This window comes from Pteropus alecto, unplaced genomic scaffold (assembly GCF_000325575.1).
Source record: "Pteropus alecto unplaced genomic scaffold, ASM32557v1 scaffold45, whole genome shotgun sequence".
Taxonomy (NCBI): Eukaryota; Metazoa; Chordata; class Mammalia; order Chiroptera; family Pteropodidae; genus Pteropus; species Pteropus alecto.
Genome location: NW_006442491.1, coordinates 23215690 through 23240661, shown reverse-complemented (window position 1 = coordinate 23240661; position 24972 = coordinate 23215690). Strand labels below are relative to the sequence as shown.

At 38.9% G+C, this 24972-nt stretch overlaps 1 protein-coding gene across 1 annotated transcript in view; it reads right to left on the bottom strand.

Moving 5' to 3' along the window:
- The window catches only part of CTNNBL1 (catenin beta like 1), a 139085-nt gene extending 115772 nt beyond the window's left edge, over window positions 1-23313 (bottom strand). The window contains exon 1 of the mRNA XM_006921801.2: window positions 23111-23313. Within this exon, the coding sequence (XP_006921863.1) occupies window positions 23111-23140 (30 nt within the window). The 5' untranslated portion in view covers window positions 23141-23313. The remainder of the gene's footprint in view (window positions 1-23110) is intronic.
- Between the last annotated feature and the right edge of the window lie 1659 nt (window positions 23314-24972).

Here is a 24972-nt window from a genome sequence, read left to right as displayed (position 1 = left end):
CCCTCCTGCAATAATTCTGAGGCATTAGAGACAGTCCAGATTTTAAAAACCCTTGATCTGACCCAATCACTTATCTGAGGTGCGAATCCCCTTTACAACATCTCTGCTAGGCATAGGCTGGCACACTTCCAGTGACCAGAAACTTAAGCTTCTCCCTAAATTGTGCCCCCTCTATCTTTGGATCACTTAGCTCATTAAATTAAAAAGAAACCTTTCAACTCACAATTTCCTTCCCTGGTCCCTAATCTTTCTCCTTAAAGTGATATAAAACAGGCTTCGTCTCACTCTCACATCTAAAAAAATCTTCAGATTATTTCAAGACAATAATCCTATTTCTTCCTCTCTCATTGCCTTTTCTTTCTCAGAATAAATACTTTCAATATGGGGGTATGCATGCAACACAGAGAAAGAGAAGTACAGACATAATGAAATTCTTTCGTACCATTATTTTGGGATTTCATAATTTTAAAGCTGATACCTCTTAATGTAATCAGACATATGGAATGTCACAAACCCAGGTTTGTGGACGGACTGGTCTAACCAATTCGAAATGCTCAGAAGTCATCTGCTGTTAACCTCGCCTGATTACATTTTGTCAGAATAAAAGGGGGTTTTCAAACATTAATTTTTACCAGATGGTAGTGAGTGGCCTGACCCAGAAGTTACAGAGGAGCTGCAGTAATGAGTTCTCCCTTGCCTTCGCTGGCTGCGCATTCACTGGTGACATTTTACAACTAGGACTTCTGGCTCAATCAATATTTGCAGGCATGAAACCTGCCAAAGTTAACATCAGGGATCTCTTGCAAATTTGCTTAAGGCACCAGAACTGAAAAAGCTCACAATCTCTAAAGCTGTAACTACCACCAGCCAAAGTTCATAATTAGAGATCAAAAATATCAGACACAGAAATTTCTAGCTGCCTCAAAGGGTTGTTGTGATGATTAAAACACCCTACAAAGGAGCCCTATGTAAACTCTAAAGCACTATACCAATGTAAAGAATTATCATCACATATTTACTAAATATCCTAGTGAAAATTACAGATAACATACATAATTATCTATTATGTCTTTGTAAAACTCAAAGCTTTAAAAAAAAAATCAATGAATCATGGCAATTTACTATCTCTTTTTCTAGAGGACTCTTTCCTCAAAAATTCCTCAAAATCTCAAAGTCATTGCAAATATAAAACAGAACACTCATTTACCTAATTCACAATAAAAAAAAATTACAGGTACTTAGATCACAGTAATTACTTGAAAATGTGTGTTTTATCAATGTCCATAATGGGGGAAGGGATCAATGTATCAAAACTGAAATCACCAACAGTCTCACATGATCATAATCTGATTGGCTGACAAGTAACATGGATGTGATTGATGATTTAAATCGCTAGTCATGAAGACTCTACTTAATCAATTTTTCCTAACAAAAAACTCTTACTCCTTGTTAAAGCCTGAATATATATTCATATCACCTCCAAAGCATGTATAGATTTCTTCTTAAGAAGTATAAACTATACTTTTAGCATCCATGATTTACTTTGACATCTTCTCTGATTAATTCTGCAGCTGTATTAGAAAGCTAAAAGTTGATTCAGTTTCTTTATTTATCAAGGCTAAGTGAGGCACATACCAGTAAAATTTTGGAAGGTAAACTACCTCCATTTTAGCAGGTGTTCTAGTGAATCACTTAAGAGTCACGTGATCTTAGGTAAGTCATTTGAATTGTCAGTGCTGCATTTATAAAAATGCTCTGCCCTTTCTCTGCTACCTCACAGAATAAGATAGTGAAGTAAGGTTGTACGAAATATAGCACTTTGAAAAGACAACAGAGCCTAGGATGCAATTTCTCTTAATAATTACTAACTGCAAAGTCCTATATATACAGGAAACTTTTAGAATTACTTAAAATCAATTTTTGACAAAATTATGATCACGAAAGAAAAAATAGTCACAAATAAGCATGTAAAAAGGGAACCAATCCAATTAGAAATCAGAAAAATGCTCATAAAAGACCCCAAATAGCCAAAGCAACCTTGACAAAGAAGAGCAAAGCTGGAAGCATCATGTTCCCTAATTTCAAGCTATACTACAAAGTTGCAGTAATTAAAACAGTATGGTACTGGCATAAAAACAAACACATAGATCAATGGAACAGAATAGAGCCCAGAAATAAACCCACACATATGTGGTCAACTAACTTACAACAAAGAAGCCAAGAATATATAATGAGGAAAGGACAGTGTTTTCATAAATGGTGTTAGGAAAATTGGACAGTCACACACAAAAGAATGAAACTGGATCACTATCTTAAACCACACATAGAAATAACTCAAAATGGATTAAAGACTTGGTTTTAAGACTTAAAATCATAAAACTCCTAGAAGAAAACATAGGTAGTAAGCTCCTTAACAAAGGTCTTGGTGATGACTTTTTTAATCTGACACCAGAATCAAAACAAAAACAAAATTAAAGAGGTGAAACTATATTAAACTAAAAAGCTTCTATACAACAAAAGAAACCACCAAGAAAATGAAAAATCAACCTGAGTGGGAGAAAATATTTGTAAATCATATATCTGATAAGGGCTAATATCAAAAATATATAAAGAACTCATACAACTCAATAGCAAAAAATAATCTGATTTAAAAATGGGAAGAAGATTATTTGACATTTTTCCAAAGACAACATACAGATGGCCAACAGGTACAAGAAAAGATACTCTACATCATTAACCATCAGGGAAATGCAAGTGAAAACCATAATGAGATTATCACCTCACATCTATTAGAATGGCTATTATCAAAAAGACTAGAAATAACAAGTGTGGGTGAGGATGTGGAGAAAAGGGACGCTTGTGCACTGTTGGTGGGAATGTAAATCAGTGCAACGATTATGGAAAACAGTGTGAAGTTTCTTCAAAAAATTAAAACTAAAATTACCATACAATTCAGCAGTTCTACTTCTGAGTATTTATCTGAAGAAAACCAAAGCATTAACTTAAAAATATGTATATATTCCCACATTCATTACAGCATTATTTACAATAGCCAAGATATGGAAACAACCTAAGTGCACATCGATGGATAAATGGATAAACTGTGATATGCGCACACACACGCACATACTCACACACACGCAGAATATTATTCAACCATAAAAAAGAATGAACTTTCGTCATCTGCAACAACATCAATGGACCTCAAGGGCATTATGCTAAGTGAAATAAGTCAGATAGAGAATGACAAATATCAGGTAATCTCTCTTATATGTGAAACTTAAAAATACATATACATACATATGTATATAACCAAGCTCATAGATATAGAGAACAGATTCATGGTTGCTGGGTTGTGGGGGGAGGCGATGGGGGGTGGGGAGGAAATAGGTGACTGTTCTTAGTTTAAATAACTTAAATTTTAAAAAAGAAATCAGAGAAATACACATAAAAACCATGAGATACCATCAGATTGGCAAATATAAAAAAATAAAAATCTGACACTACTCCAGTTGGTGAGAGGTGAGATCCAGGAGCTGTTAAAACCTGCTGAGTGGAAGGAGTGGAAATAAGTACAGAGCTAATTGGTGATGCCTAAAAATGCTTAAGAAACATACAAGCTATGTCTAGCCCAGCAATTCTACTCCTAGGAAGAATTATTAGAGAAAGGCTCAGGAATATGTACAAGGAGATATTTAATGAATGTTCAGTGGAGCATATTTGTAATAAGAAAAAAGAAAATTTCAAAGATCAATGGATGATGGACGCATACTAAGTAGTAACAGTAAAAACTACATGAAAATAATAGTCACCAAATTGGGGACAGTGACTACTTCTAAGAAAGGTAATAAAGAAATTGAATTAGGGAGAGGTACACAATAAAATGGGATTATGGAAGGGTACACAGGAGATTTCAACTGTATTTGTAATATTTTATTTCCTAAAAAAAGATCTGAATTAAATTTGGCAAAATGATATGGTTATGTACACACTTAACGGAAAAGGGAGAACCACTAGAAGCTAGCAGGGATCATGCAGAACAAGTCATGCCCAATCGGTTGTAATCCCTTGATATTGTCACTGCTGATTAAGGTTAGGGGTTTACAATACATATAGTGCACCTTTATCTCAACAAGACATTTCGCAAAGTTACTCAAGTGGGTAGACGGAGAAGCGTGTGTGAATGGTAGATCCATAAGTAGTTAAACTAGGAGTATGAGCAGTTAGAGCTTTTTTGTTTAAACTCAAATAGCAAATATATAAAGTCCCTGCCAGGGAAAATGTGACTTAAAAACAATTCATTCAGCAAAGAGCTGATGGTTTTAGTAAATGTCAAATTCAGTGAATCAACAGGATGACCAACTTTAATTTCTTAAAAGCTAATTTCATATTAAGGGTACATTATTTAGAAGCATAACACCCAATTTGGCTACAGTCCCAAGAAACTGAGTTAGTCAGCACACTTTAAAAGAGGCATTTCAATCTAAATAATGCATGACCAGGATAGTACAGGGCCTGGAAACCTTGCTATAGGAAAAACCAATAAGGGAATTAGAGAAGATTCGGAAAGGGACCCAGGAGTCACCTTCAGTTATTTAAACGATGCCTTGGAATTGGGTAAATACATATAGCACTACCATGAATAGCAGATCGCCTTCCTTTTCCCCTTCATTCCAGCTAGAGAAATCCTACTCAAGCCTTAAGCCCCAGCTCACAGGTCACCTTCTCTTACTGTCTTCCAAATACTCCAGTAAGACCTCTGAGCTTCCTCAGCAGTATCTCATATCATACGTCTATCAGCACACAATACATGCATTAATAAATCTCCGTCTCCTCTACTAAATCACAAACTAGGTTCTCAAGGTAGGAACCTGTGATCTGACCCTTGCTCTTAACACCTTAACACCTAACAGTGCCCAGCTCATAGCATGCACTTAACCACTCATTGTTGCTAAACCAATGAGAGACGAGAGAGGACAGCTAAACCAATGAACTACCCAGGAATCATAATTCACTATCAGCAAATGTATACATATTCTCAGAGTTCCTTGAGTCATTAGGGTGAACTGTAGTCCAGCAGGATTCATCTGTTCTGTACCTGAGCTATATTTTATATATAGCTTAGTAAATTTTCTAATGGCAGCACCAAACAACATTTGGAGAGTAAGAATAAATAGTAAAACTCAGATTCAAGCGACCTCATAATCTACAGATTAATCAACTAAGACTCAAGGAAGTGATCAGACTCAGACTTGAGCCTGAAGCACAGAACTGGGGCTGAAATCTCTCACTTTTGTAGGAGCAGACCCCTTTCCTTAGTTACAACCTCAGAAACTATCATCTCAAAGGCATAATCTGCATCATCTCTCCCTTCACCTTTCAACCAACATTAAAACTCCTTCTGCTACTTTGCTGCCCTTAGCTTTAGCTAGGAAAGCTCCCTCCTTGCCCGTTTTTAAGTTCACTCACTACCCAGAAACAGTTATACGTAGATTTCAGTAAGAACTCCCTCACCAAATCATTTGGGGAACCCACACTGAGCTCAGGGGAACCTACCATTAACAACAGTCCATTCTGAATCTTTGAACACTTAATAGCAAATTAATATGGCAAAGCTATTTTAAATTATTTGTAGTTTTAAACCAAGCCTCAATACAATAAATGCACTTTTTATTTAGGGTGACATAAAAGTTATTAGATACTTTGTAAGTGTATGTCACAGAGGTTGGGGGGAGGTAGAGTATGCATTCAGCAACCAGCAGGCCCACACAGTGGTTTTGCCAGTTACATGGCACACCTGTCACATGCAATTATGCTGACAGAGAAGTCTCCAGACAGCGGAATACTGCCTCTAGCAAGGGCCAATTTCATTAAGACTAAGGTGGGGCAAGGAAATCTTTAATTATCTTTTCTGTAAGTTGCCCCTGAGGTCATCGCCAAGATTCAAAACTGCATTCCTCTTTCAAAGAGGAGTGATTGGGGGGAAAGGGTGTATACCAGCAGGAAGACAGACAGGAAACCAAAAAAGTGAAGATGCTTTGAGAAAATGGGAAGGGGAAATGAATGATCCGGATGAGTGAAACACGAATCACTTTATTCATTTAAAAAATTTAGGTCTTTCTTAGTTGCTCACTAATTCCTTAAGAGTTCTAACATGGTTTTGATTTCAGGAGCCTAGGAGGACATTGACTATTACTATTATCTCTTTTATAGCTTAAGACTTATCCACATAAGTCTGTTACATAATATCTGTCACATTTCTTTTAAAGAAGACAGAACTCACATGAAACTTTACCTTGAGTAAAGGGCATTTTTCAAAATTATGTATAATTCTTTAGAGTCTGAAAATATAGCATGATTATATAAGATACTCTCCAGCACTTGAGTGCTGATTTACCTACCTTTCAGCTTGACTGAAGTATCTAGTGTTATGGCCTCAATACATGCCTGTTGATGAGTCCATCGAAAACAATGAAAAGAGATGGCTTTATGTCTGCTTTTGGCTAAGATGTACTTTATTTTCCTTAACTCAAAGGTTTTACTATTTCTAGAAGCTTTACAAACCACTAGAGTTAGCAAAATACCTCCATTCCCAATAAATACAATGATGGTGAATGAGTTATTCTTAAGAGTCAGAAATATTTCCTACACACAAAAAACTTGGAGCACCTAGCCACGTGGAGCACGATCAAATGGAACTCGCTGGTAGCCTGGGTAAATGCCTCTCGCCCACCTACAAATTCCCGCTACAAGCTCTATCTCCACTACCGCAATTCTCTCTCAGGGAGTCTTATAAAACTGACTTCAAAGTCATTTTAAACTAATAACTGCTCACTTCAAGAACACCTTAGGATACTCAATTTCCTAGTAATAGCATCTAGTTGACCACATAAGTCAAAACACATATGTTGCTGGGGAGGACGAAATTCTACCAAGGGTTAAGATAATTAAGTAAGTGTCTTAATAAGTACATGAATGAATGAATAAAATAATTTTCTTGAACCATCCCCCCTTTAAAGTTTTCTTTAAAGCTCGGCAGGTTTACGGTATCAAAAAAAAACTTATGAATTGGCTGCCTTAAAAAATGGTATTGTAAAACAGTGCAATGGCAACTCTTTTGGGGGGGTTTTGTTTTGTTTTGTTTTGCATAATGCAAAGACATTGTTACACGTCATGACAGTTTTACTCTCTGATAAAGGAAAGTGAATTTTCATAAGCAGGTTTCCTATGTGGGTGAATCTCTAGTCAGTTACCAACTCAGAGAGAGCCATCAAGGCAAACTACCCATTAACTGTCAATTTAGAATGACTCCAGAAAGCTAGCCCCAGAGCTCCACTGATAACTTTTCAACAACCTCTTAATCTTGTTTATACCACCTGTGTTAAAGCAGCCTGACATCAATCCTACTCACCTGTCTCTGACTGAAATTACTTAGAAACTTGAGAATCCCAGTAAACATACCCCAAAACACAGAAGATACACTGGCTGAAAAGCCCTACACACAAGGGAATTCAGCCAGCTACCTCTTTTCAGCAAAGCTGCATAAGTAAGCCGGGATGGGCCTCAATAGGCAAAGTTGGATATAAATCTCACAAAGAGCTTGTTAGGAGGCACTGAGGTCAGAGAATCACAGGCTATGATTTAAAGAAATCAAAGAATTCTTCCTGCAACTTCTTCACTAATTGATTATCCAAGCTGTATAACAATTATCATTAATTGCGTGCTTCTGTACCAGGAACTTAACATTTCATGATTTTTTTTTTAATCCTGTTAATTCCATTCTCGGTGTCTTCAAGTGAGGAAACCAAGGCTCAGGTGGCTTGTTTAGCGACTTGTCTAAGGTTATAGAGCTAGAAAACAGTGGAGACGCCATTCAAACACCGCCAGTCAACCTAAGCCTAAAGCTTTCCATACATCATACCACCACCACGTGATTGGGGAATCATCCCGCCTTAACAGGCTTCTGTGTTTACTACAGATCTGTTTCCCAAAGCTACTTAAACTTAAGTAACCATTTAGCAGCTCTACTACTTTCTATTTTAGAAACCCACGTGTGTTCAGGCCTGTATGAAACATAAAGCACGTAAGAAACTGATGCTAAACCAGACCCGTTAATAGGAGAATGTGGTACAGTGAGAAGAAAATGGGCTTTAGTAGTCAGATACCTAAGTTTGTTACCACTGGGGTGTGTAACCTTGGGCAAATCACTGTTTCCTCCTCAGGAAAAGCCTAACCTGGAAAAAGTACTTAAAAATGTTAAATAAGAAAAAAAATAGCAAATAGAAATGGATATTCCAGATACGACCCACACAAAATAAAAACTAATCTTCTTGTTTGTATATCTTTTTTTTTTTTTGCCAATAAAGCTGGGTAAAGAGAAAACAGCAATTATGGCCCACAGTAGACTTGCAGTAAATCTTCGGCAAATAAATGGATCAATCAATCTTTTGCTTTGGAGTTAGAGACAACTCGCAGTCTTTAAAAAAAAAACACCAGTCAACTCTCAGGTATTACTGTACTGGAATCAGGTTTTTATGGAGATCATCTACTGTTACTTAAGGCGAGTTTCACCCAACCCAGTGTTTCCTGTGACGAGGGCCACTATCATTCACAAACATAGCTTAATCTACTCCCCATCAAGAAAGAGGCAAGAGAGACAAGGCAACTGCAGAGGTGCCAAGTCCCAACATAAGCTACCTAGAGGAGACCTCAACTCAGCACCCGATCAGTGATTCACTGCTTCACTCATTTATCTCTCATTCTTCCTTTCTTCAGTCAAGAGACATTTATTGAGCATCTTCCATACAGCAGGCACTGATCTGTTCACAGCCCTTAGGGAATGCAAAATCCACCGGAAAGAAAGACATAAAATCAAGTAATTCCAACAAAAAATTGTTGAGAAATGCAGTCTCGTGCATGCAGTATTTCAAAACTCCACTCAGCTGCATAAGAATGGGCCTTGGGCATGGAATACTTCCTTACCAAAATATAAGGAGTCCATACAGCCTGTGCCGGGCCTATCTCATTGTGTGGGAATATCTTTCCCTCTTTCAGGCTCATGGAGTAGTACTGTTCTTTTGTTCTGCTTAAGCATGTATGTCAATGGCCCTCAGGCACATCACTAGCTTTCAGGCAGGAGTCCTCCTGCTACAAGAGAGAGGGGTGCATGCCGGCCAAATGCCCTGCATGGCTGCAGGGGAGGGGGGTGCGCTAGGCACAAGGAACCCTCACATACTGAAGCTGATGTTGCTTTGTCTCTGCTCTACATTGAGTAAAGTATTGTTCCATGCAGCACTTGACTATGTTGTGTTTTCCTTGGCGACTCCAATAGCAAAATGCAACGGACAGAAGTGTTAAAGAGTATCCCCCTGGGATCGGTAACTAATACCCAGTGTTCTGCTCTCCTGGGTTTGATAACCAACGCATGGTGTTCTGCTGGACAAGAATGATATACGTGGTAGACCGGAGGCACGTACGATGTAGGGTGATGGTAGCATTCTGCTGCATTCTACTCTAGGGTATTTCTTTAAGCTACTTCTATCCACCGGAACCCTCTATTAGTAAAAAGATTCTATCATCCACTTTCTGGGTATCTTTGGGCAAGTTATTAAACCTCTGTGAATTTCCTTTCCTCATCTACAAAATGGGAATAAGAATACTGACTTCTCAGGGCTGCCTTCAGGAATAACATATACAAATCGAACAGCACAATGCCTGGCTTTTGGTAGGCTTCAATACCTGGTAATTCCCAGCCCTTTGTTCTTTTGGCTGTGTGGCACAGGGAGGAGGAAACACATTATTTTATTTCATTAAAAAATATGACAATTTCTATAAGCTCCTCTATGAGCTGCTGTTCATTCACTTCAAATCAGGATATACCATCCCTATAAGTGATCCCCTTCTCCCACAGACACAAAGATAATCTGCTGGTTGAAGGCAAATCTGCCATTAACACACAGGCAATATTTCAAGCCCAGCTGCACACCTACTTCCCAATATTATCCTGTTAGGCTGATGTCATGGTCCCAAAAAAAGCTATACTCACTGTACTTAGCAAAAGAAAGTTCGCATGGTCAGAAGTGCTTCTGTCTCACACAACATGAACCATGACTAAAATTTGCTTTTTAAATTAAGACTTCCTCACCTCTTGCTGACAATCACAAATAGGATGTGGAGTCCAGTATCAGACCAGTTAACCAGTCTCCATCTTGCTCTAATGGTGGTTTTCGGCACACAGAGGAGGTAGGGAGAAAATTACTAATTTAAACCAAATGTTTAATCTTCTAATTATGGGACAGGCTCCCAGAGAATGGAAAGTGATTTGCAGTCTTCATTATGGAATCCCGTGTGATCATGTGCATAAATCATATCAGCCAGAAGGCAGAGACACCCTCTCTTTTTTCATTTTCCCCACTCAGCCTCCTGTGTCCTTATAAGTTCTGTGGGGGTGGAAGAAGAAATCTTTGGGGGAAAAAAAAAAAAAGGTAAAAGAATCAAGATTTGTCTCTTCAAGTTCATTATGCAAAGTGAGGTGTTAGGATCCCCAGCGAGGAGCCAGAGGGATAATATACAGTGACTTCACACTGGCAGGCTGAGCAGCCTGAAGGCCTTTGAAACTCTTAAGCCATAAAAACTGCCCAGCTCAGGTAATGCTTAAGCAATTCTTTTTATGTGCTGAAAAGTCCTGTCATCGGTGGTAAGCAATGCCCACCAATGGCCCCTCTGGTCAGAAGGAAGTCTGTTCCTCTGCAGATATGCTCATACCATTGGCAAGTTGTGTTATCTCTGCCCGTTCAGATCTCCATGTGCTAACTCAGGAGAAAAAGCCCCTGAACCAACTCTGACAAGTCTGATGGCAGAACTCCCACCAGAGAATGAGCAGAGACAGCAGACGCAGGCAATTGTTCCCTTTCATTAGGGAAAGTTCTTTTCAAGTTTTTTTTTTTTTTTTTTAAATTTTGAAAACAAAAAATTGCCGTTCACAGCCACTGCTCACTGCAGTCACTTATACAACTGGCAGAAACTAAAATTTCTCCCTAAGCCAGCTGAAAAAAGATGTCCTGGAAGTAACCAGAAATGGCTGTGCCCCTTTAATTACCCACTGTAATATAAAACCAGACATGGAGAGGATGGCCACAGCAGATCTGGACAAAACAGCAGTGATATTTAATCATCAGTCCAGACCATCTGCAACTGTTTTGTAGAAGCACATAAAGTTTATGGATTCCAAAGCTTCCTACAAGTTACCAGGTGCTGAGGGTCAGCTGCATTGTCCTCAGGTCCACCAGGAGCTGCTTTCTTCATTCTCTCCAGGCCAGGGTGCTTGACAATAGGCACCATGCCCACATCTTCTGTGCCAAGCCTGGCACCAGAAGTGTTGCTTCTTGATTAAGCCAGAGCACAGATTAAATGTTTAGAACTGGGAGATTCTGAAAACAACCCAGGCAGGAAAGCAATTATCCCAGGGAGAGCATGAGCTTTCGCGGCAGCCCTCTGTAGCACAAAGGTGAATTCCACCCCACCTTGAATAACTAACTTGGCCAGATTGTTCCCCTAAAATCTCTTCTCCATTCCATAGATGCACTGATCTTTCAAAACATAAACCAAATTGTGTGACTCCACAGCTTAAAACACCCCATGGCTTCCCACTGTACTGACAATAAAATCTGAAAATGTTAGGCTTTCCCCACCTCCCTACGGCTGACCTTTCTGTCCTCATCTCAACCATCCTGTCCTCACTCACTATGTTCCAGCCACACTGCCTCAAACATGACAAGCTTATTCCCACCTTAGGGCTTTTGTATAGGTTTTTCCCTTGGCCTACATTGCTATTTCCACAGCACTTCATATAGCTGGATCTTTCTCATTCAGTTCTCAGCGCAAATGTCACCTCCTCGGAGAGGCCTTCTAAAACCTTCTGATGTTCTCCCATCACTGTGACATCATCCCGTTTTTTTCCTTCATATCCCTATTTGAATATCTTGCTTTTGTTTACCTAGTATTTGTTTGCTTGTTTGGTTCTTATTTATTTGTATTTATTTTTCTTGTTTATTGTTTATCATGCCTCCCTGGATATAAATTCCATAAAGACAAGGGACTGCAACCGTCTCGTGCACCAGTGTTTAGTATAACGTCTTGCATTTAGTAGGCATTTCATAAATATTTGTTGAATAATTAAAGAATGAAAGATTCAATATGGATCACTAATCCAAATGAAATTTACTAACCCTCAAATATCTAGATTGGTTCACAGTCTGTGAGCATGTGTCACAGGCCCTAGAAACACTGGTTGGTTCTTCAACAACCCCTACTGAGTGACCAGGAAACAATGGCAAAGGGAGACAAGACCAAGATGAAGAACTTGTAGACTCTCAAAGCTGCAGAACTAGAAAAACAGCAAGCCTCTTGGGTAAGGTCTTGTCCAAACTGTCTTTTCACAGGATCAGATGGGCTGGCCATGGTGATTACCAAAGGCTGGGTCCTAAACATCTAGTTAGGGCAGGGTACACCATATGAGGCACACTATATGAGGTAGGTCCAGTCCCAACCAGCCAGCAGTTGGGAACCAGAGAGCAGATACATACTACGTCCAAAAGAAGCTGGAGTGTGTGTGTGTGTGTGTGTGTGTGTGTGTGTGTGTGTGCATGTGTGAGCGCATGTGCACGTGTGTGAGCGCATGTGCACGCGCACATGAGCTCATGCACTTTGGGAGGAGAGGGGAAAAGAGAGAGAGGAAATGAGATATAGAGTCAAGGACCAAGCACAAGCCAGGAACTGGGCAGAGGTATGAACAAGTCAGAAACAAGCACACAGGGTCTCAGGTGATTGCTACAATCTAGATTTCATAGGCCGGTGGGCATGTGAATTTGGATATAAGACTAGGTTAAAGATATTGGGTCCAGCAATCAGGATAAATGGCTCCACTCCAGAAAGGTAAGCAGCCATGAAAAAAGGGGCACTCCATAGAAAGTCAGGTTAAGGCCCTATTTGTGAGGGCTAGTTTCTCCTGAAAGACTAATTAGTGAGCATTAGCAACTGCTCCGATATTCTTCAGTCCCCAAGATCATAGTGGTAGGCAAAAAGAGGCTAGAGGAAATGCTAAATGGAAAATAAAGACAAGTTATACTAACATGATTCCTAGTCTCTAACAGGCTTCAGTATCTACTAGAAGAGCCCTAAAGTTTTACAGTTTGTCCAAAGATGACCAAGAATACCAATGCGTCGTTCATTCAAACTCAGCTTTTCATGACACCATTAAAAAAAAGCGAAAAAGGCCTCAAATGATACATAAAATTCTATTAAACAATAACACTAGGAAGTGACAGCTGACACCAAAGAGAAGCAAAAAACAAAAAACAAACAAACAAACAAAACAAAAAAAACTATAGACTATAGGCACAAAAACTCACAATCTCTCTAACACTCCCAGTGTTTTAATGTAGGAGTAAAAGTTTTCCACACCTCAAGAGATCATGGGACTATCTGAACATAATTAACATTTATTCATAATAATGATCCTGAGATAACAGTGTAACCTATTAAGAAAGGCAAGAATGTTCGTTTTAGAAAGAACTCCACATATAATGAGGAAAAATTCACGTTTTGAATATGTAAAGGAGGAAGAGGCACATTCACAGAAAAAGCGCTGCTCTGAAGACCATTTTATCCTGAGGCAAGTCACTTTCCCTCTCTGGGCCTGCCTTCCCCACTGTAAAAAGAGGCTGGAAGAGATCCTAGCTAGGCCCTTCCTGCTCTAGCAGTTTCGCTCCACTTGTAAGCTTCAGTTACCTGGAAAATCTGTTTATGAGAAACACCGGATAGAAGAGGAGTTAGTACAATTCAATACTATCTGCACTACCTTTTTAAAAAAGGAACTTCATTATGGGCTTCTTTCAGCTACAACTCCTAACTCATCAATGGTAATCTTTTTCTTGTCCTCCTTAATTGCTGAATTTCAGCATTCTGTTGATTCTCTGGCATCCCGGCTTTCCCCTGTCCAACAGAGTTACTTCGGCCAGAGGCCCTATTCCATGTTTTAGCTTCTTTGAAATGCTCAAATTTCCCTTATCATTAATATAAGAAGCTACTAGCTATTCCCAAGGAAGCATTAACATTCAAAAGGCCAGTAAAAGATAACAGGACAAACCATAGCTACAATTCCTTTCTTTGTATCCGAACCTGCAAAGATAGCATTCCAATATGAAACACCGGCAGAGGACTGATGTACTGTTAATGTTTAAGACTATGAAAGATCCTAAAAGTAATATTAAACTTAATTGCTCTTAACTGAAGAGGGGTCAAGTAAAAAATGTAATCAATCCTCAATTATATGTATTAATAGAACAAGTACATGCATAATGCTAAATTGTTCAATAATCAATCATAGCTGCCTTTGGAATACAGTCAGCACATTCAGAGAGAAGCATCGTAATACTCTGTGCTTGATTTCAGGATCTTATCAGTTGGGTCAATGACTTTGGACACTGCTGGGTAGGTGAATGGAAGTCTAAGGAGCCAAAGCAGGTAATCTGTTTACAGGCAACTGATAATCTCTAATGAGTTAAGAGAGGAACAGGTGCTGCAGTAGTCCCCCTAGATCTTTTGCTGAACTTGGGATGAAGATAATCTAGTTTCTATTTACCAAACCACATTAAAGCTGGGGTCCTAAAGTTTAGGCCAACACTTTCAGATCAGTCACTTCTGGAATCCTAAGAAAAAGTTTTTTACTAAAATCAAATGGCTCATCTTGGAGAAGGTAAGAGAATTCCTGCTATACCTCTCCTAACTCCAACATTTCTACAGCTACACAAGACTCAGACCAAAACTAATCACTTCTTTCAGGAATCTTAGGGGAAAAAAGAAAATGAAAATGAAAGGAGTAATTTGTAAATGAGATTCCTGGCACTAGAAAAGAGGAAAACTGAGATATCTTAGTGATATGAAAGAGACCTGGGGAAAAGAATTACTGTGTCGATGACATAATTCTTGATAACAATGACTGCTAACTGTGCTGGAATAGGATGTGCTTTAATCTACTGAGAACAATTCTATGTTGTGGCATGTGTGGGTGACAAACTGTTCTCATTTCCTTGTACGGCATTCTAAACCTTAATCTCCAAGGGACCAATGACCTTGGGAATACTAAGACAGCTCTGTAGAATTCAAGAAAAAGATTTTTTTTCTTTTGCTATAGCACGTACATTGTTTGTAATTATATCAATAAAAATTAATGACTAACATTCGCTGGGCATTTACTAAGTGTCGGGCACTATACTACTGAGTACTACCCATATTGTCTCACTTAATCCTGTATTTTAAAAAAAGGACAGTAAACCAGAGATTTATTTTAAAAAGATGGTGAGGCAGAGATAAACACTATTATAGAATCTCCATTTTAAAGATGAAGACCTGAGGCTTAAAGAGGTTAATCAACTGAACCAAGGTCATATAACTAGCGACAGAGGTGGATTTCGGAGTCTGACCAGGAGTTTGTGTTCATATACTTAACATTAAAAGATGCCTAATGGGCATACTCAGAAGGTCATGTGCTTTGAATTATTTTCTCCAGCAGTGCTAACAAGCTATTTTGAACCATCCACATTCTCCAGTATAGCCATTTGTATGTATGAAAATTTCTCTATTGGGGTAAGCCTTATAAATTCAATCCCCCAATTTAAACAGTGTCCACCTAGTGAGACTGCAGAAAGATTAGGCATGTCAATAAGACCTATCTCCAAGGAAGCCGAAATAGGTAGGACTGGAGTCTATATAATCAGAGAGAAGAATGTTCTATTGGCCTATGGAGAAAATAAGCGTATATTTACCACGCTGATATGAGATAAAAAGTAAAATCAACTAGAAAGCTACTTATCTGACCAAGTCCAACAAGTCGAAACTAAGATGATGGTGATTGAAATAGGAAGAGATACAGAGAGACTCCTGAAGAAGGAACAACTCCTCTACGAAGCCTTCCCAACAGCAGAGCTGTTTCTGCCTCTGAGCCACTGCATCTTGTTCACATCTCTGTAAACAGCACTGACACTGCATTTGGGATTATCAGTTTTCAAATCTGCGGGATGCCCCCATTAGACTGTAAGCTCCATGAGCAAGAACTGTGACTTAATCATTTTCAGCTCCTAATATTTCCTGACTCTGAAAGAGGAGCTAGACCTCTGCTCACAAGTTTGTGTGATCCACGAGGAAAAGAACCTTGTCTTTCATCTTTGACTGAAATTCTGAGATACTCTATTATTAAAATGCAAAATCAGGGGGTAGGTGGCGGGACAGGTAGAAAGATGCAAAGAATTATGTGATATCATAACATCTGGTCAGAATGTTCAATAGACACATAAACTCAAATCAGAGCTAGTGAACTAAGAGTTGTCTACATAAAGGTGCCCAAAGAAAAATGGATGCATTCTTTTAAAAAGGTTAGAAACAGAGTTACAAAATCCAATTCTAGTGAAGAGTCAAGAATAATGAGGCTCAAGAAAACCTTTGGCCAAGATAGCATCGGCAACCTTCAAGAACATGGGTATTAGACATTCTACAAAACTGACCAGTACTCTTCAAAAATGTCAAGATCATAAAAGAAAAAGAAAAAGACAATTAAATGTAATATGGGATTCTGGAACAGAAAAAGGACATTAGTGGAAAAACTAGTAACATTTGAATTGTCTGTAGTTTAGTAACTAGCATATAAATGTTAATTTCTGGATTTTGTTCATTGTACTATAGTTATAAAAGATGTTAATTTTAGGGAATGCTGGGTGGCAAGTGTATGGAAACTCTCTTGACTATTGTTGCAAATTTTCTGTAAGTTTATAATCAGTTCAAAATAAAAAGTTAAAATAAGAATGTAGGTTTTGTAGCAAGAATAGCAAGACGTGATAAGGAAGAGGACAACTGAGAAACTGAAGTAAAAGATTTTAATCAAACTTTCTTAAAGTCTAACATGAAAGCAGAGATACAAGCCAGCAAGCAAACAAGGTATTAGAACAAAAGCTTTCCGAAAAAGGGGAAATAAACAGAACAAATTTGAATGTACTAGTTCATTCACTTAATCATTAAACAATCATTTATTAGACATCACTGATGGGAAAGACACTGCTAGGTGATGGTCCGTCCCTGCCTCTAAGCTCACTGTTTAGTGTGCAAGAAGGCACATAAATAGGCGTTTTTGAGTATGAAAAGAATGCACCAGGGGGAAAGAGGGAGGATGAGAAGGTTGCAAAGGGAGGAAATGAACTTAAGAAAAAAATCACACAGCAGATGAAACAGAAAACACCTTGCAATGGGAATAGCATATGAGAATAGCTCTTTGTTATTTATACTCACTGCTAACAAAAAGTAACTTCAAAAAGCACCAGCCTAACTGTTATGCAAAAAGAGTGATATAAAATGATGCTATAAAACGATATATTAGGATAATATTCTCAGGGTTATAGGCAAAATGGGGCCACCACAGAATGAAAAATATATTTGAGCACTAAGTGTCTGGGCTTCCAATATAGTTTCTCATACACATATCATCAACAAAAAACACAACAGAAAAGCTCAACCACAACACTACCTTAACACAAAGAGGGAGATGATAAGAAATACAAACGATAAATACACACAAGGGGAAAAATGATTATTAAAGCAAACCTGAACACTTTATATACCTACTATTAATGAAAAAAGTTAAATTATGACAACCAGTATAGTATCAAGATTGCAGTAAAACCAGAAACCGCACTGCTCTTAATACTGTAAACTGGTAAAAGATTAATCTCATGTGAGTGTTATGATCTGCTTAACATAACTCCAGCTGAGGCGACCCCATCATCTCCTGCCACTCCCCTCCATTTCCTCGGTGCTCTGAACAGTTCGTCCCATGCTTTTGCTCTCACTAATCCTAGTCAAGAACGACTCTCCTCAGCCTCCTTTATTACCCACAGAATTCCTATTCATTCATCAAAGCTTCCAATGTCATCTCCCTTTTCAATGACCAAACCAAATCCATCCCCATCAACACATCCCCTCTCCAGGCATAGCCAATCAGTTCTTCGATCGTGTTCCCATAATACTTTATTCACACAGTTAGCTGTTGAAATGTCTGTCTTGCTCCTTTAAGGTCCAGACCATGTCAATATAAATTTAGTATGTGCAATACTTAGCACAGGAAATGGTAATTATTAAGGACAGATGGGAGGGGGGGAAAATGCCACACGAATAAAGAAATTCAGTGCAATATTAGCTCCAAGAACAAAAACTTGAAAATCACATAAATACTCAATTATAGAGGAACGATTTAGGGGAAAGTGGTGTCTTATCACTTAAGCAAAAATATGCAAACACTAAAATAACATGAAGATTATGTAGAAACACAGAAAATATTTCTGGCAATGTTAAATTGAAAATATAGAACACAAAACATAGTAGTTATAGCCATGCAAAATACATAAGGACTATGGGAATATAAAAATATTTATTGGATTAGGGTAGTAGTTTTCCCTTTCTCAAATACTTTCTTTTAATACTGTTCCTGTTCATTTATTGTCATTAAAAATTTTGATTACAAAAAAAATTATAAGGGGAAAGGAGCAAGATTATAGATTCCTATAAGCACCTGCAATCCAATGAAATGCTATATTGCTGATAAGTGACAAGAGGAGAGGGTGTCTGCAACATTGCCAAAAACGAGGGTCCCTGACCCCAATCTGCCTCAAAGAGAATGCTTCTCATGTCAAAAAGCAAGTCATTCCAACTGAGCCAAGCTGCACTAAGAGTGAATTTCTTATTGCAAAACTTCAGATGTAAGAACTTTTTCCAGACTTTGGTGGAATGAGTATTAATGAGAATGCCCTGGAGTTCATACACGCGTCTGTGCAGCAGAATCTTCTCAGCCAAGAAACTGCTGGGCACACTTCTTGATGAGATGTCTAAGCCTGAAGGCATCAAAAAAGTACATTTCTATATTGGGAACATAATCGGTTTCCTCTTTAAGACTTTTTCCAACATCTCCTGTCCACATTGTAATTCTCCTGTCTTCTCAAATGAATAGTTAACATATGTCAAGGATATAAGGCATATGCAGAGGACCTTGCTGCCTAACTCTATTACTAGAAGAACCAATCTCAGCAGAAAATTGTAATCTTCTCACCGAGTTGTTGCAAAAATGAAATTTAGTAGGCACCCAAGAATGTTAAATACTTTTAATAAACATTTCTTGACATTACATATTTTCTTTGCTTACCTTAGTCGCTGAATTTTAGGAAAGAAAAGAATCGAAAGTTATACAGCCCAATCCCCTCATTTCATAGGTGATTTTAAAAAATGATGTAGAGGGAAGTGACTTGTCCTGAATCACTCAGATAAATAATGATAAAGGTAGGATTAAAACTCAAATCTTCCAGATTTTCAGCCCCAGTTCATTCTACTGCATCAAGCTTTTTTTCCCTTGAAACCTTTGGAACTCTTGGCCTAAATAATTAGTATCACAGAATTTTAAAGCTAGAAGGGACCTCAGAGAGACTTACTTAATCCCCCTCATTAGGCATATGAAGAAACTGGGACCCAGAAAGATTAAGTGATTTGCTCTCAATATCTTGAAAAAAGTATAACTTACGCATGAAAAGGGAGAAGAATATCTCAGCTGGAAAAAATTTTGAAAGAAAAGAAATGTAGATCATTCTAGACCAGAAGATCTCAACGTGTGGTTCCTGGACCAACAGCATCACATCACCTGGGACCTTAGAAGAAGTACAAATTCTAAGGTCCTGTGGGAGACTTACTGACTCAAACTCTGGAGGTGGGGATGTTCAAATCAGATGACTTTGTTGCCAAATGTCCCTGAGAAATGAACTTAAGTAGTCATATTGATAACTATAATCAATATGACTTCCACAAAAGGATGGAAAATGCATGAATGGCACTTAAAATTTATGCATTCTTCTATATATGTACTATACTTCAATTAAAGCTTTTAAAAATCTGAAAACAAAATGGAAAACTAGATTTGGGTATTCAGTTGGTTCCAGTTCTACCTCTGCTCTTTACTGGCTCTTTGACCTTGGTCAGGTAACCTGGCCTCTCTAGCTTGAGTTTCCTTTTCTATAAGAAAGGCAGGCCACCCGCCTCAAAGGGCGTGTTGAGAATGAAATGTAAGAACTCATTTGAAAGCGCTTCAGCTCAGCTTTTGGCACATAGTAGGCAGGCAGTATAACACAGTGGTTAGGAGCTCCAGCAATGAGATAGTTACTTTTTGTACCTCATCCATGGAACAGGGATTAAAAACAGCACCTCCCTCATAGAGCGGTTATAAAGATTTAGAATGATGATGTAGGTAAGTAATGCATCTTTCATATCTATAAAATGTTACTGTTTTCAAAAAGCTTCTATGTCTACTAACTTAGGTGATCCTTATGACTTCCACAAAAGGATGGTGCATCTGACTGATTACGGACTAGATTCCAGACTGTACTATCTTTTAGGAACAGGAGGAGTGGGCATTGATCTTTCAGAAAAGAAAATGCATGAATAGCACATGTGAGGAATGAACAGAGCTAGAAATAAGGAGATTAGAATTCTGGTTTCAACTCTGCCACTACCTTGGCCCACAACCTTAGGGAAGTCCCTTTACCAAAATGAAGTTCACTTTTCAATTGCAAACAAGTGGGTTGAATGAGGTTATCTTAATATCTCTCAAAATAAAATTCAAACTCCTTATCATGGCCCACAGGAAGGTCTACATAGTCTATTATCTTCCTACATCTCCAACTTCATCACCTGCCATACTCCTGCTCACCCACCATGTTCCAGCTACACCGAAGCTCTTTCTGATTCCCTAACAGGCTGCACCAGCTTCTACCTCATAGCCTGTGTACTTGCTGTTCCCTCCGCCTTGATCATTTTTCCCCTTGCACATGATTGGCTCCTTCTTAACCTTCAGTCCTTTAACGTCCATTCCTCAGAGTGTCCTCCCCAGTCCGTATTATCTGAAGTAAAAGGACCTGTCTCTCATTCCCAGGGGTTATTTTCTTTAGCAGCCCTGTCCAATAAAAACATACTGAAAGCCACAAAAAAGCCAAATATACGAGTTTAAATTTTCTAATAGCCACATTAAAAGTTTTCAAGAAGGTGAAATTAATTTTAGTAATATATTTTCTTTAAGCCGATATATCCTAAGTGTTATTTCAACATGTAATCAATATAAAAATGATATATTTTACATTCTTTTTTTCATACCAAATCTTAGATATTGTATTTTACACATAGAGCAGATTTCAGTTCAAACTAGCCAGATTTCAACTGCTAACAGTCATATGTACCCAGTGGCTACCATACTAAACAGTGCAGTTCTATAGTATTACCTGAATACTCTCGAAAGCACTTATCACAATCTGAACTTTTGTTTATTCACTTATTATCTCGTTATCCCACCAGACTATAAGCTCCGCAAAAGCAAGAAACTGGTCTGTTTTGTTCAATGTTGTATACTCAGTGGACACAGTGCCTTGTATAGTAGGGATTCAATAAATATTTGTTGAGCAAATGAATGAACCTCTCTAGTTTTAATATTCTATGAGTCAATGGCTAGCCATTCCACAATTCCCAAACAGACATACAACCACTCATTCCACAACTCTATTTCCTTTCTTCTTGTCACGTTCAATTACTGTCTTAAAAAAGAGAAATCTCTTGACTATATCTCCTCCATTGCTTACAAGTGCTGTCTAGTCTCCAAAGTCAGTTCTTTGCATAGGGGTTAAGGTAGTGGCATGAATGTAATTGCTAGCATTTACTGAATGCTTACTCTTTGATAAGCATTGGTCTAAGCTTCATAACAGACCTATGTGGTAGGTACCAACATTGCCCTCATATACAGATGAGAAAATCAAGGCATAAGCAGGTTAAATATTTTGTTCAAAGTTACTGAAGGCGTTTAGTAGCAAAACAGAGATACCAAACAACAGGGTGCTCCAGACTCACGACTCTTCATTACCTATTCCCTATATTGCATGGCTGTCCAATGCAAATATGAGGCTGGCTATATATGTAATTTTATATGTAGCCACAATAAAAGGTTAGTAGCTACATTAAAAAGTAAACAAAAATAGGTAAAATTTATTTTAAATATATGTTAATGTTGCTCATTATTCATAATGATCATTTAATCAATATATTAATATAATCACATAGTCAATATAAAAATTTTACTTTTTTCATACTAAGTCTTCAAAATCCAGAGTGATTTTACACTTCTAGTACTTCTCAATTCATACCAATCCCATTTCAAATGTGGCTAGTGGCTACAATATTGGACAGAACTGCTCTACTGCCTCTCACAGGGAGCCTCTTTAGGAAATCAAAAGAGGGAGGAAATTTTTGCCCTGGGAGCCAGGAGACCCCGAGCTATAATCCCAGCTCCTACTTGTTGAGTGATTTTGGACAAGTCCTTCTTCCTGTCCTCTGGGCCACTGTTTCCCCACAAGTATCATAAGCAAGAGGGACAAGATTCCTAGGTACCTATTCCATGCTAGAACTGCAAACATCTCCCAACATCTGCAGTTAATATGCGTACAGCTCTGTACACTTTACATACACAAGTTAATAGAGGCCTCAAACAATCCTACTAAACAGATTTACTGTCTCTGTTTTACATATACAAAATCTGAAGCTCAAAGAGGGTGCAATAAGTTGTCCAAAAGCCACGTGGCCAGTCATGGAGATGATAGGGCTCAAATGCAAGAAAGACCAGTGCTCTCCCACCACCATCACGAATTCAACGGCTGGGGGTAAAAAGAACTTAAGTGGGATGGTTGTGAAGACAGACTGGGGCCTTCAGATGAGTTGAAGGGAACAAGGCCCCAGCGTAGGGTGAGAAGGGGCCGAGACTGGAGTTGAGAAGAAGGGAGTCGAGCCTTGAGAAGGAATGAATTGAAAAAGCCCAGAAGGGTCTCCAGGGGGAGTGAAGTGAAATGAGAGGCTAGGACCTCGGTGGCATGAAAAACTATGGGGCTCGAGACTAAGGTGAGAGGAGGTGAGATGAAGGGACCATGGTGCTGTGACCTGCCACCCCTGCCCGAGTGTGGATACGGTCCCCCAACCCTCTCGTCCCTCCTACCTGGTAGCTCAGAAGTTCGCCCACGTCCATGGTTCCAAGCCCAGCCAACACCGATTACTCTGCTTCCCTCCACTCACGTCCAAACCGCGGCCCCTCTTAGCAGCTAGCAGCTCCAGCCACACTGCCGAAAAGCGCTGCGAGCCCGGCCGCAGAGCCAATGAGGTAAAAGTGCGCACGACGCGCGAGCGGGCCACACTGCAGTTAAAGGCAGGGTTATCGTAAAGCGCGCTGCATTTATGACAGTACTGCTTCCGCCGGGAACCTGAAGGGGGTGGGGAAAGGGGCGGAGACTTGAGAGGAAAGACCGAAGGAACCAAGATTTACTGAGCGCTTCCTACATGCGAGGCAGAGAAAAGGGTGTTTCACAAGTGTTCTCACGTTCTTACCAGTGACGTAGGCGCTTTTATCCTCATTTTATCCTCATTTCACAGAAAAAGAAAGTGAGGCATAGAATTGCAGTGTCCAGTATTAAATCCACGAACTTAGGGCTTGAAACATGGCTAGTTTCTGAATTGTAATATGCCATAGGGTAAACAAAACATACACTGAATTTCTAAGACTGCTATTGATTACATGTTGAAATAGTTTGAATATGTTGAGTCAAATAAAATATAAAGTTAATGCCATATGTTTCTTTTTAAATGTGGTTAGTAGAAGATGTAAATTACATATGTGACTCTTTGTGACTCCCATTGTACTTCTATTGGAAGGAGCTGCATCAGAAGGTGTATTGTCTGAGGCCGTACAACTATGCTGGCTGAAAAACTGTAGATGATCACACTTCCTCTTTGGGATTCTGTTTATTAATCTATGCAAGGTCTGGTGGGAACTGGATGATCTATAAAAAGGTTTTTTGTAGGAGAAAGTTACCCATCATTGAAGGAGAATTACTCGAAGCATCTGAGCTCTTGAGATTTAAATAAGGCCCTTTCCTCAAAAAGTCAAAGGGATTTAGCCTCTCCCTTAATCCCCTTAGCCATTAACCCCTTGCCCTTCATGTTCATATTTGTCTTAGTCCATTCAGGCTACTGTAAAAACAAACTATCATACACTGGGTGGCTTAAAAACAACAAATTTATTTCTCACAGTTCTGGAGGCCGGTAGGTCCAAGATCAAGGCGCTGGCAGATTCCTTGTCCGGTGAGGGCTTGCTTTGTGATTCGCAGACAGTGCCTTCTCATTGTGTCCTCCCGTGGCAAGAGAGGGTGAGGGAGCTTTTTCCTGCTTCTTTTAGAAAAGCGCTAATCCCATTCATGAGGGCTCCACCTTTGTGATCTAATCACCTCCCAAAAGTCCCACTTCCTAATACCATCACCTTAGGAGTTAGGATTTCAATCTATAAATTTGAAGAGGACACAAATATTCAAACCATAGCAGTCACTACTTATAACCATCCTCCCCTTCCCATCTCTACTATCTCCAATTATACAGAAATTATTTTTATTCCTCAAAGTGCCAAATCCTGCCCTCTTCTGTCAGGCCCCTAGCATCATACTTCATCCAATTCTTTCCTGTTCTTCAGGTCTGAAATGTCACCTTCTTAGTGCAATGCAATTCACCTTCACTCCAAGTAAACGGTCCCTCCTCATTATTCTCTCTCCTAGCACTTACTCTACTGCACATATATCTGCCGTTGTAATTTTATACTTAATGACTGATTACTTGGCAGCCTCAATTACTGGATTCAGGCTCCATAAGAGCAGATATTGTATATGTCATGTTCACCATTAAATCCTAGTACAAAAAGCCTATTACGGTGCCTGACATACAGGGAGATTTCACAATGAGCCTTGTGGGTCATGATAAGAAAACTGGATTTTATGCTGAAAGCATTAGGAAGATATTGAATGGTTTTAAGCAGAG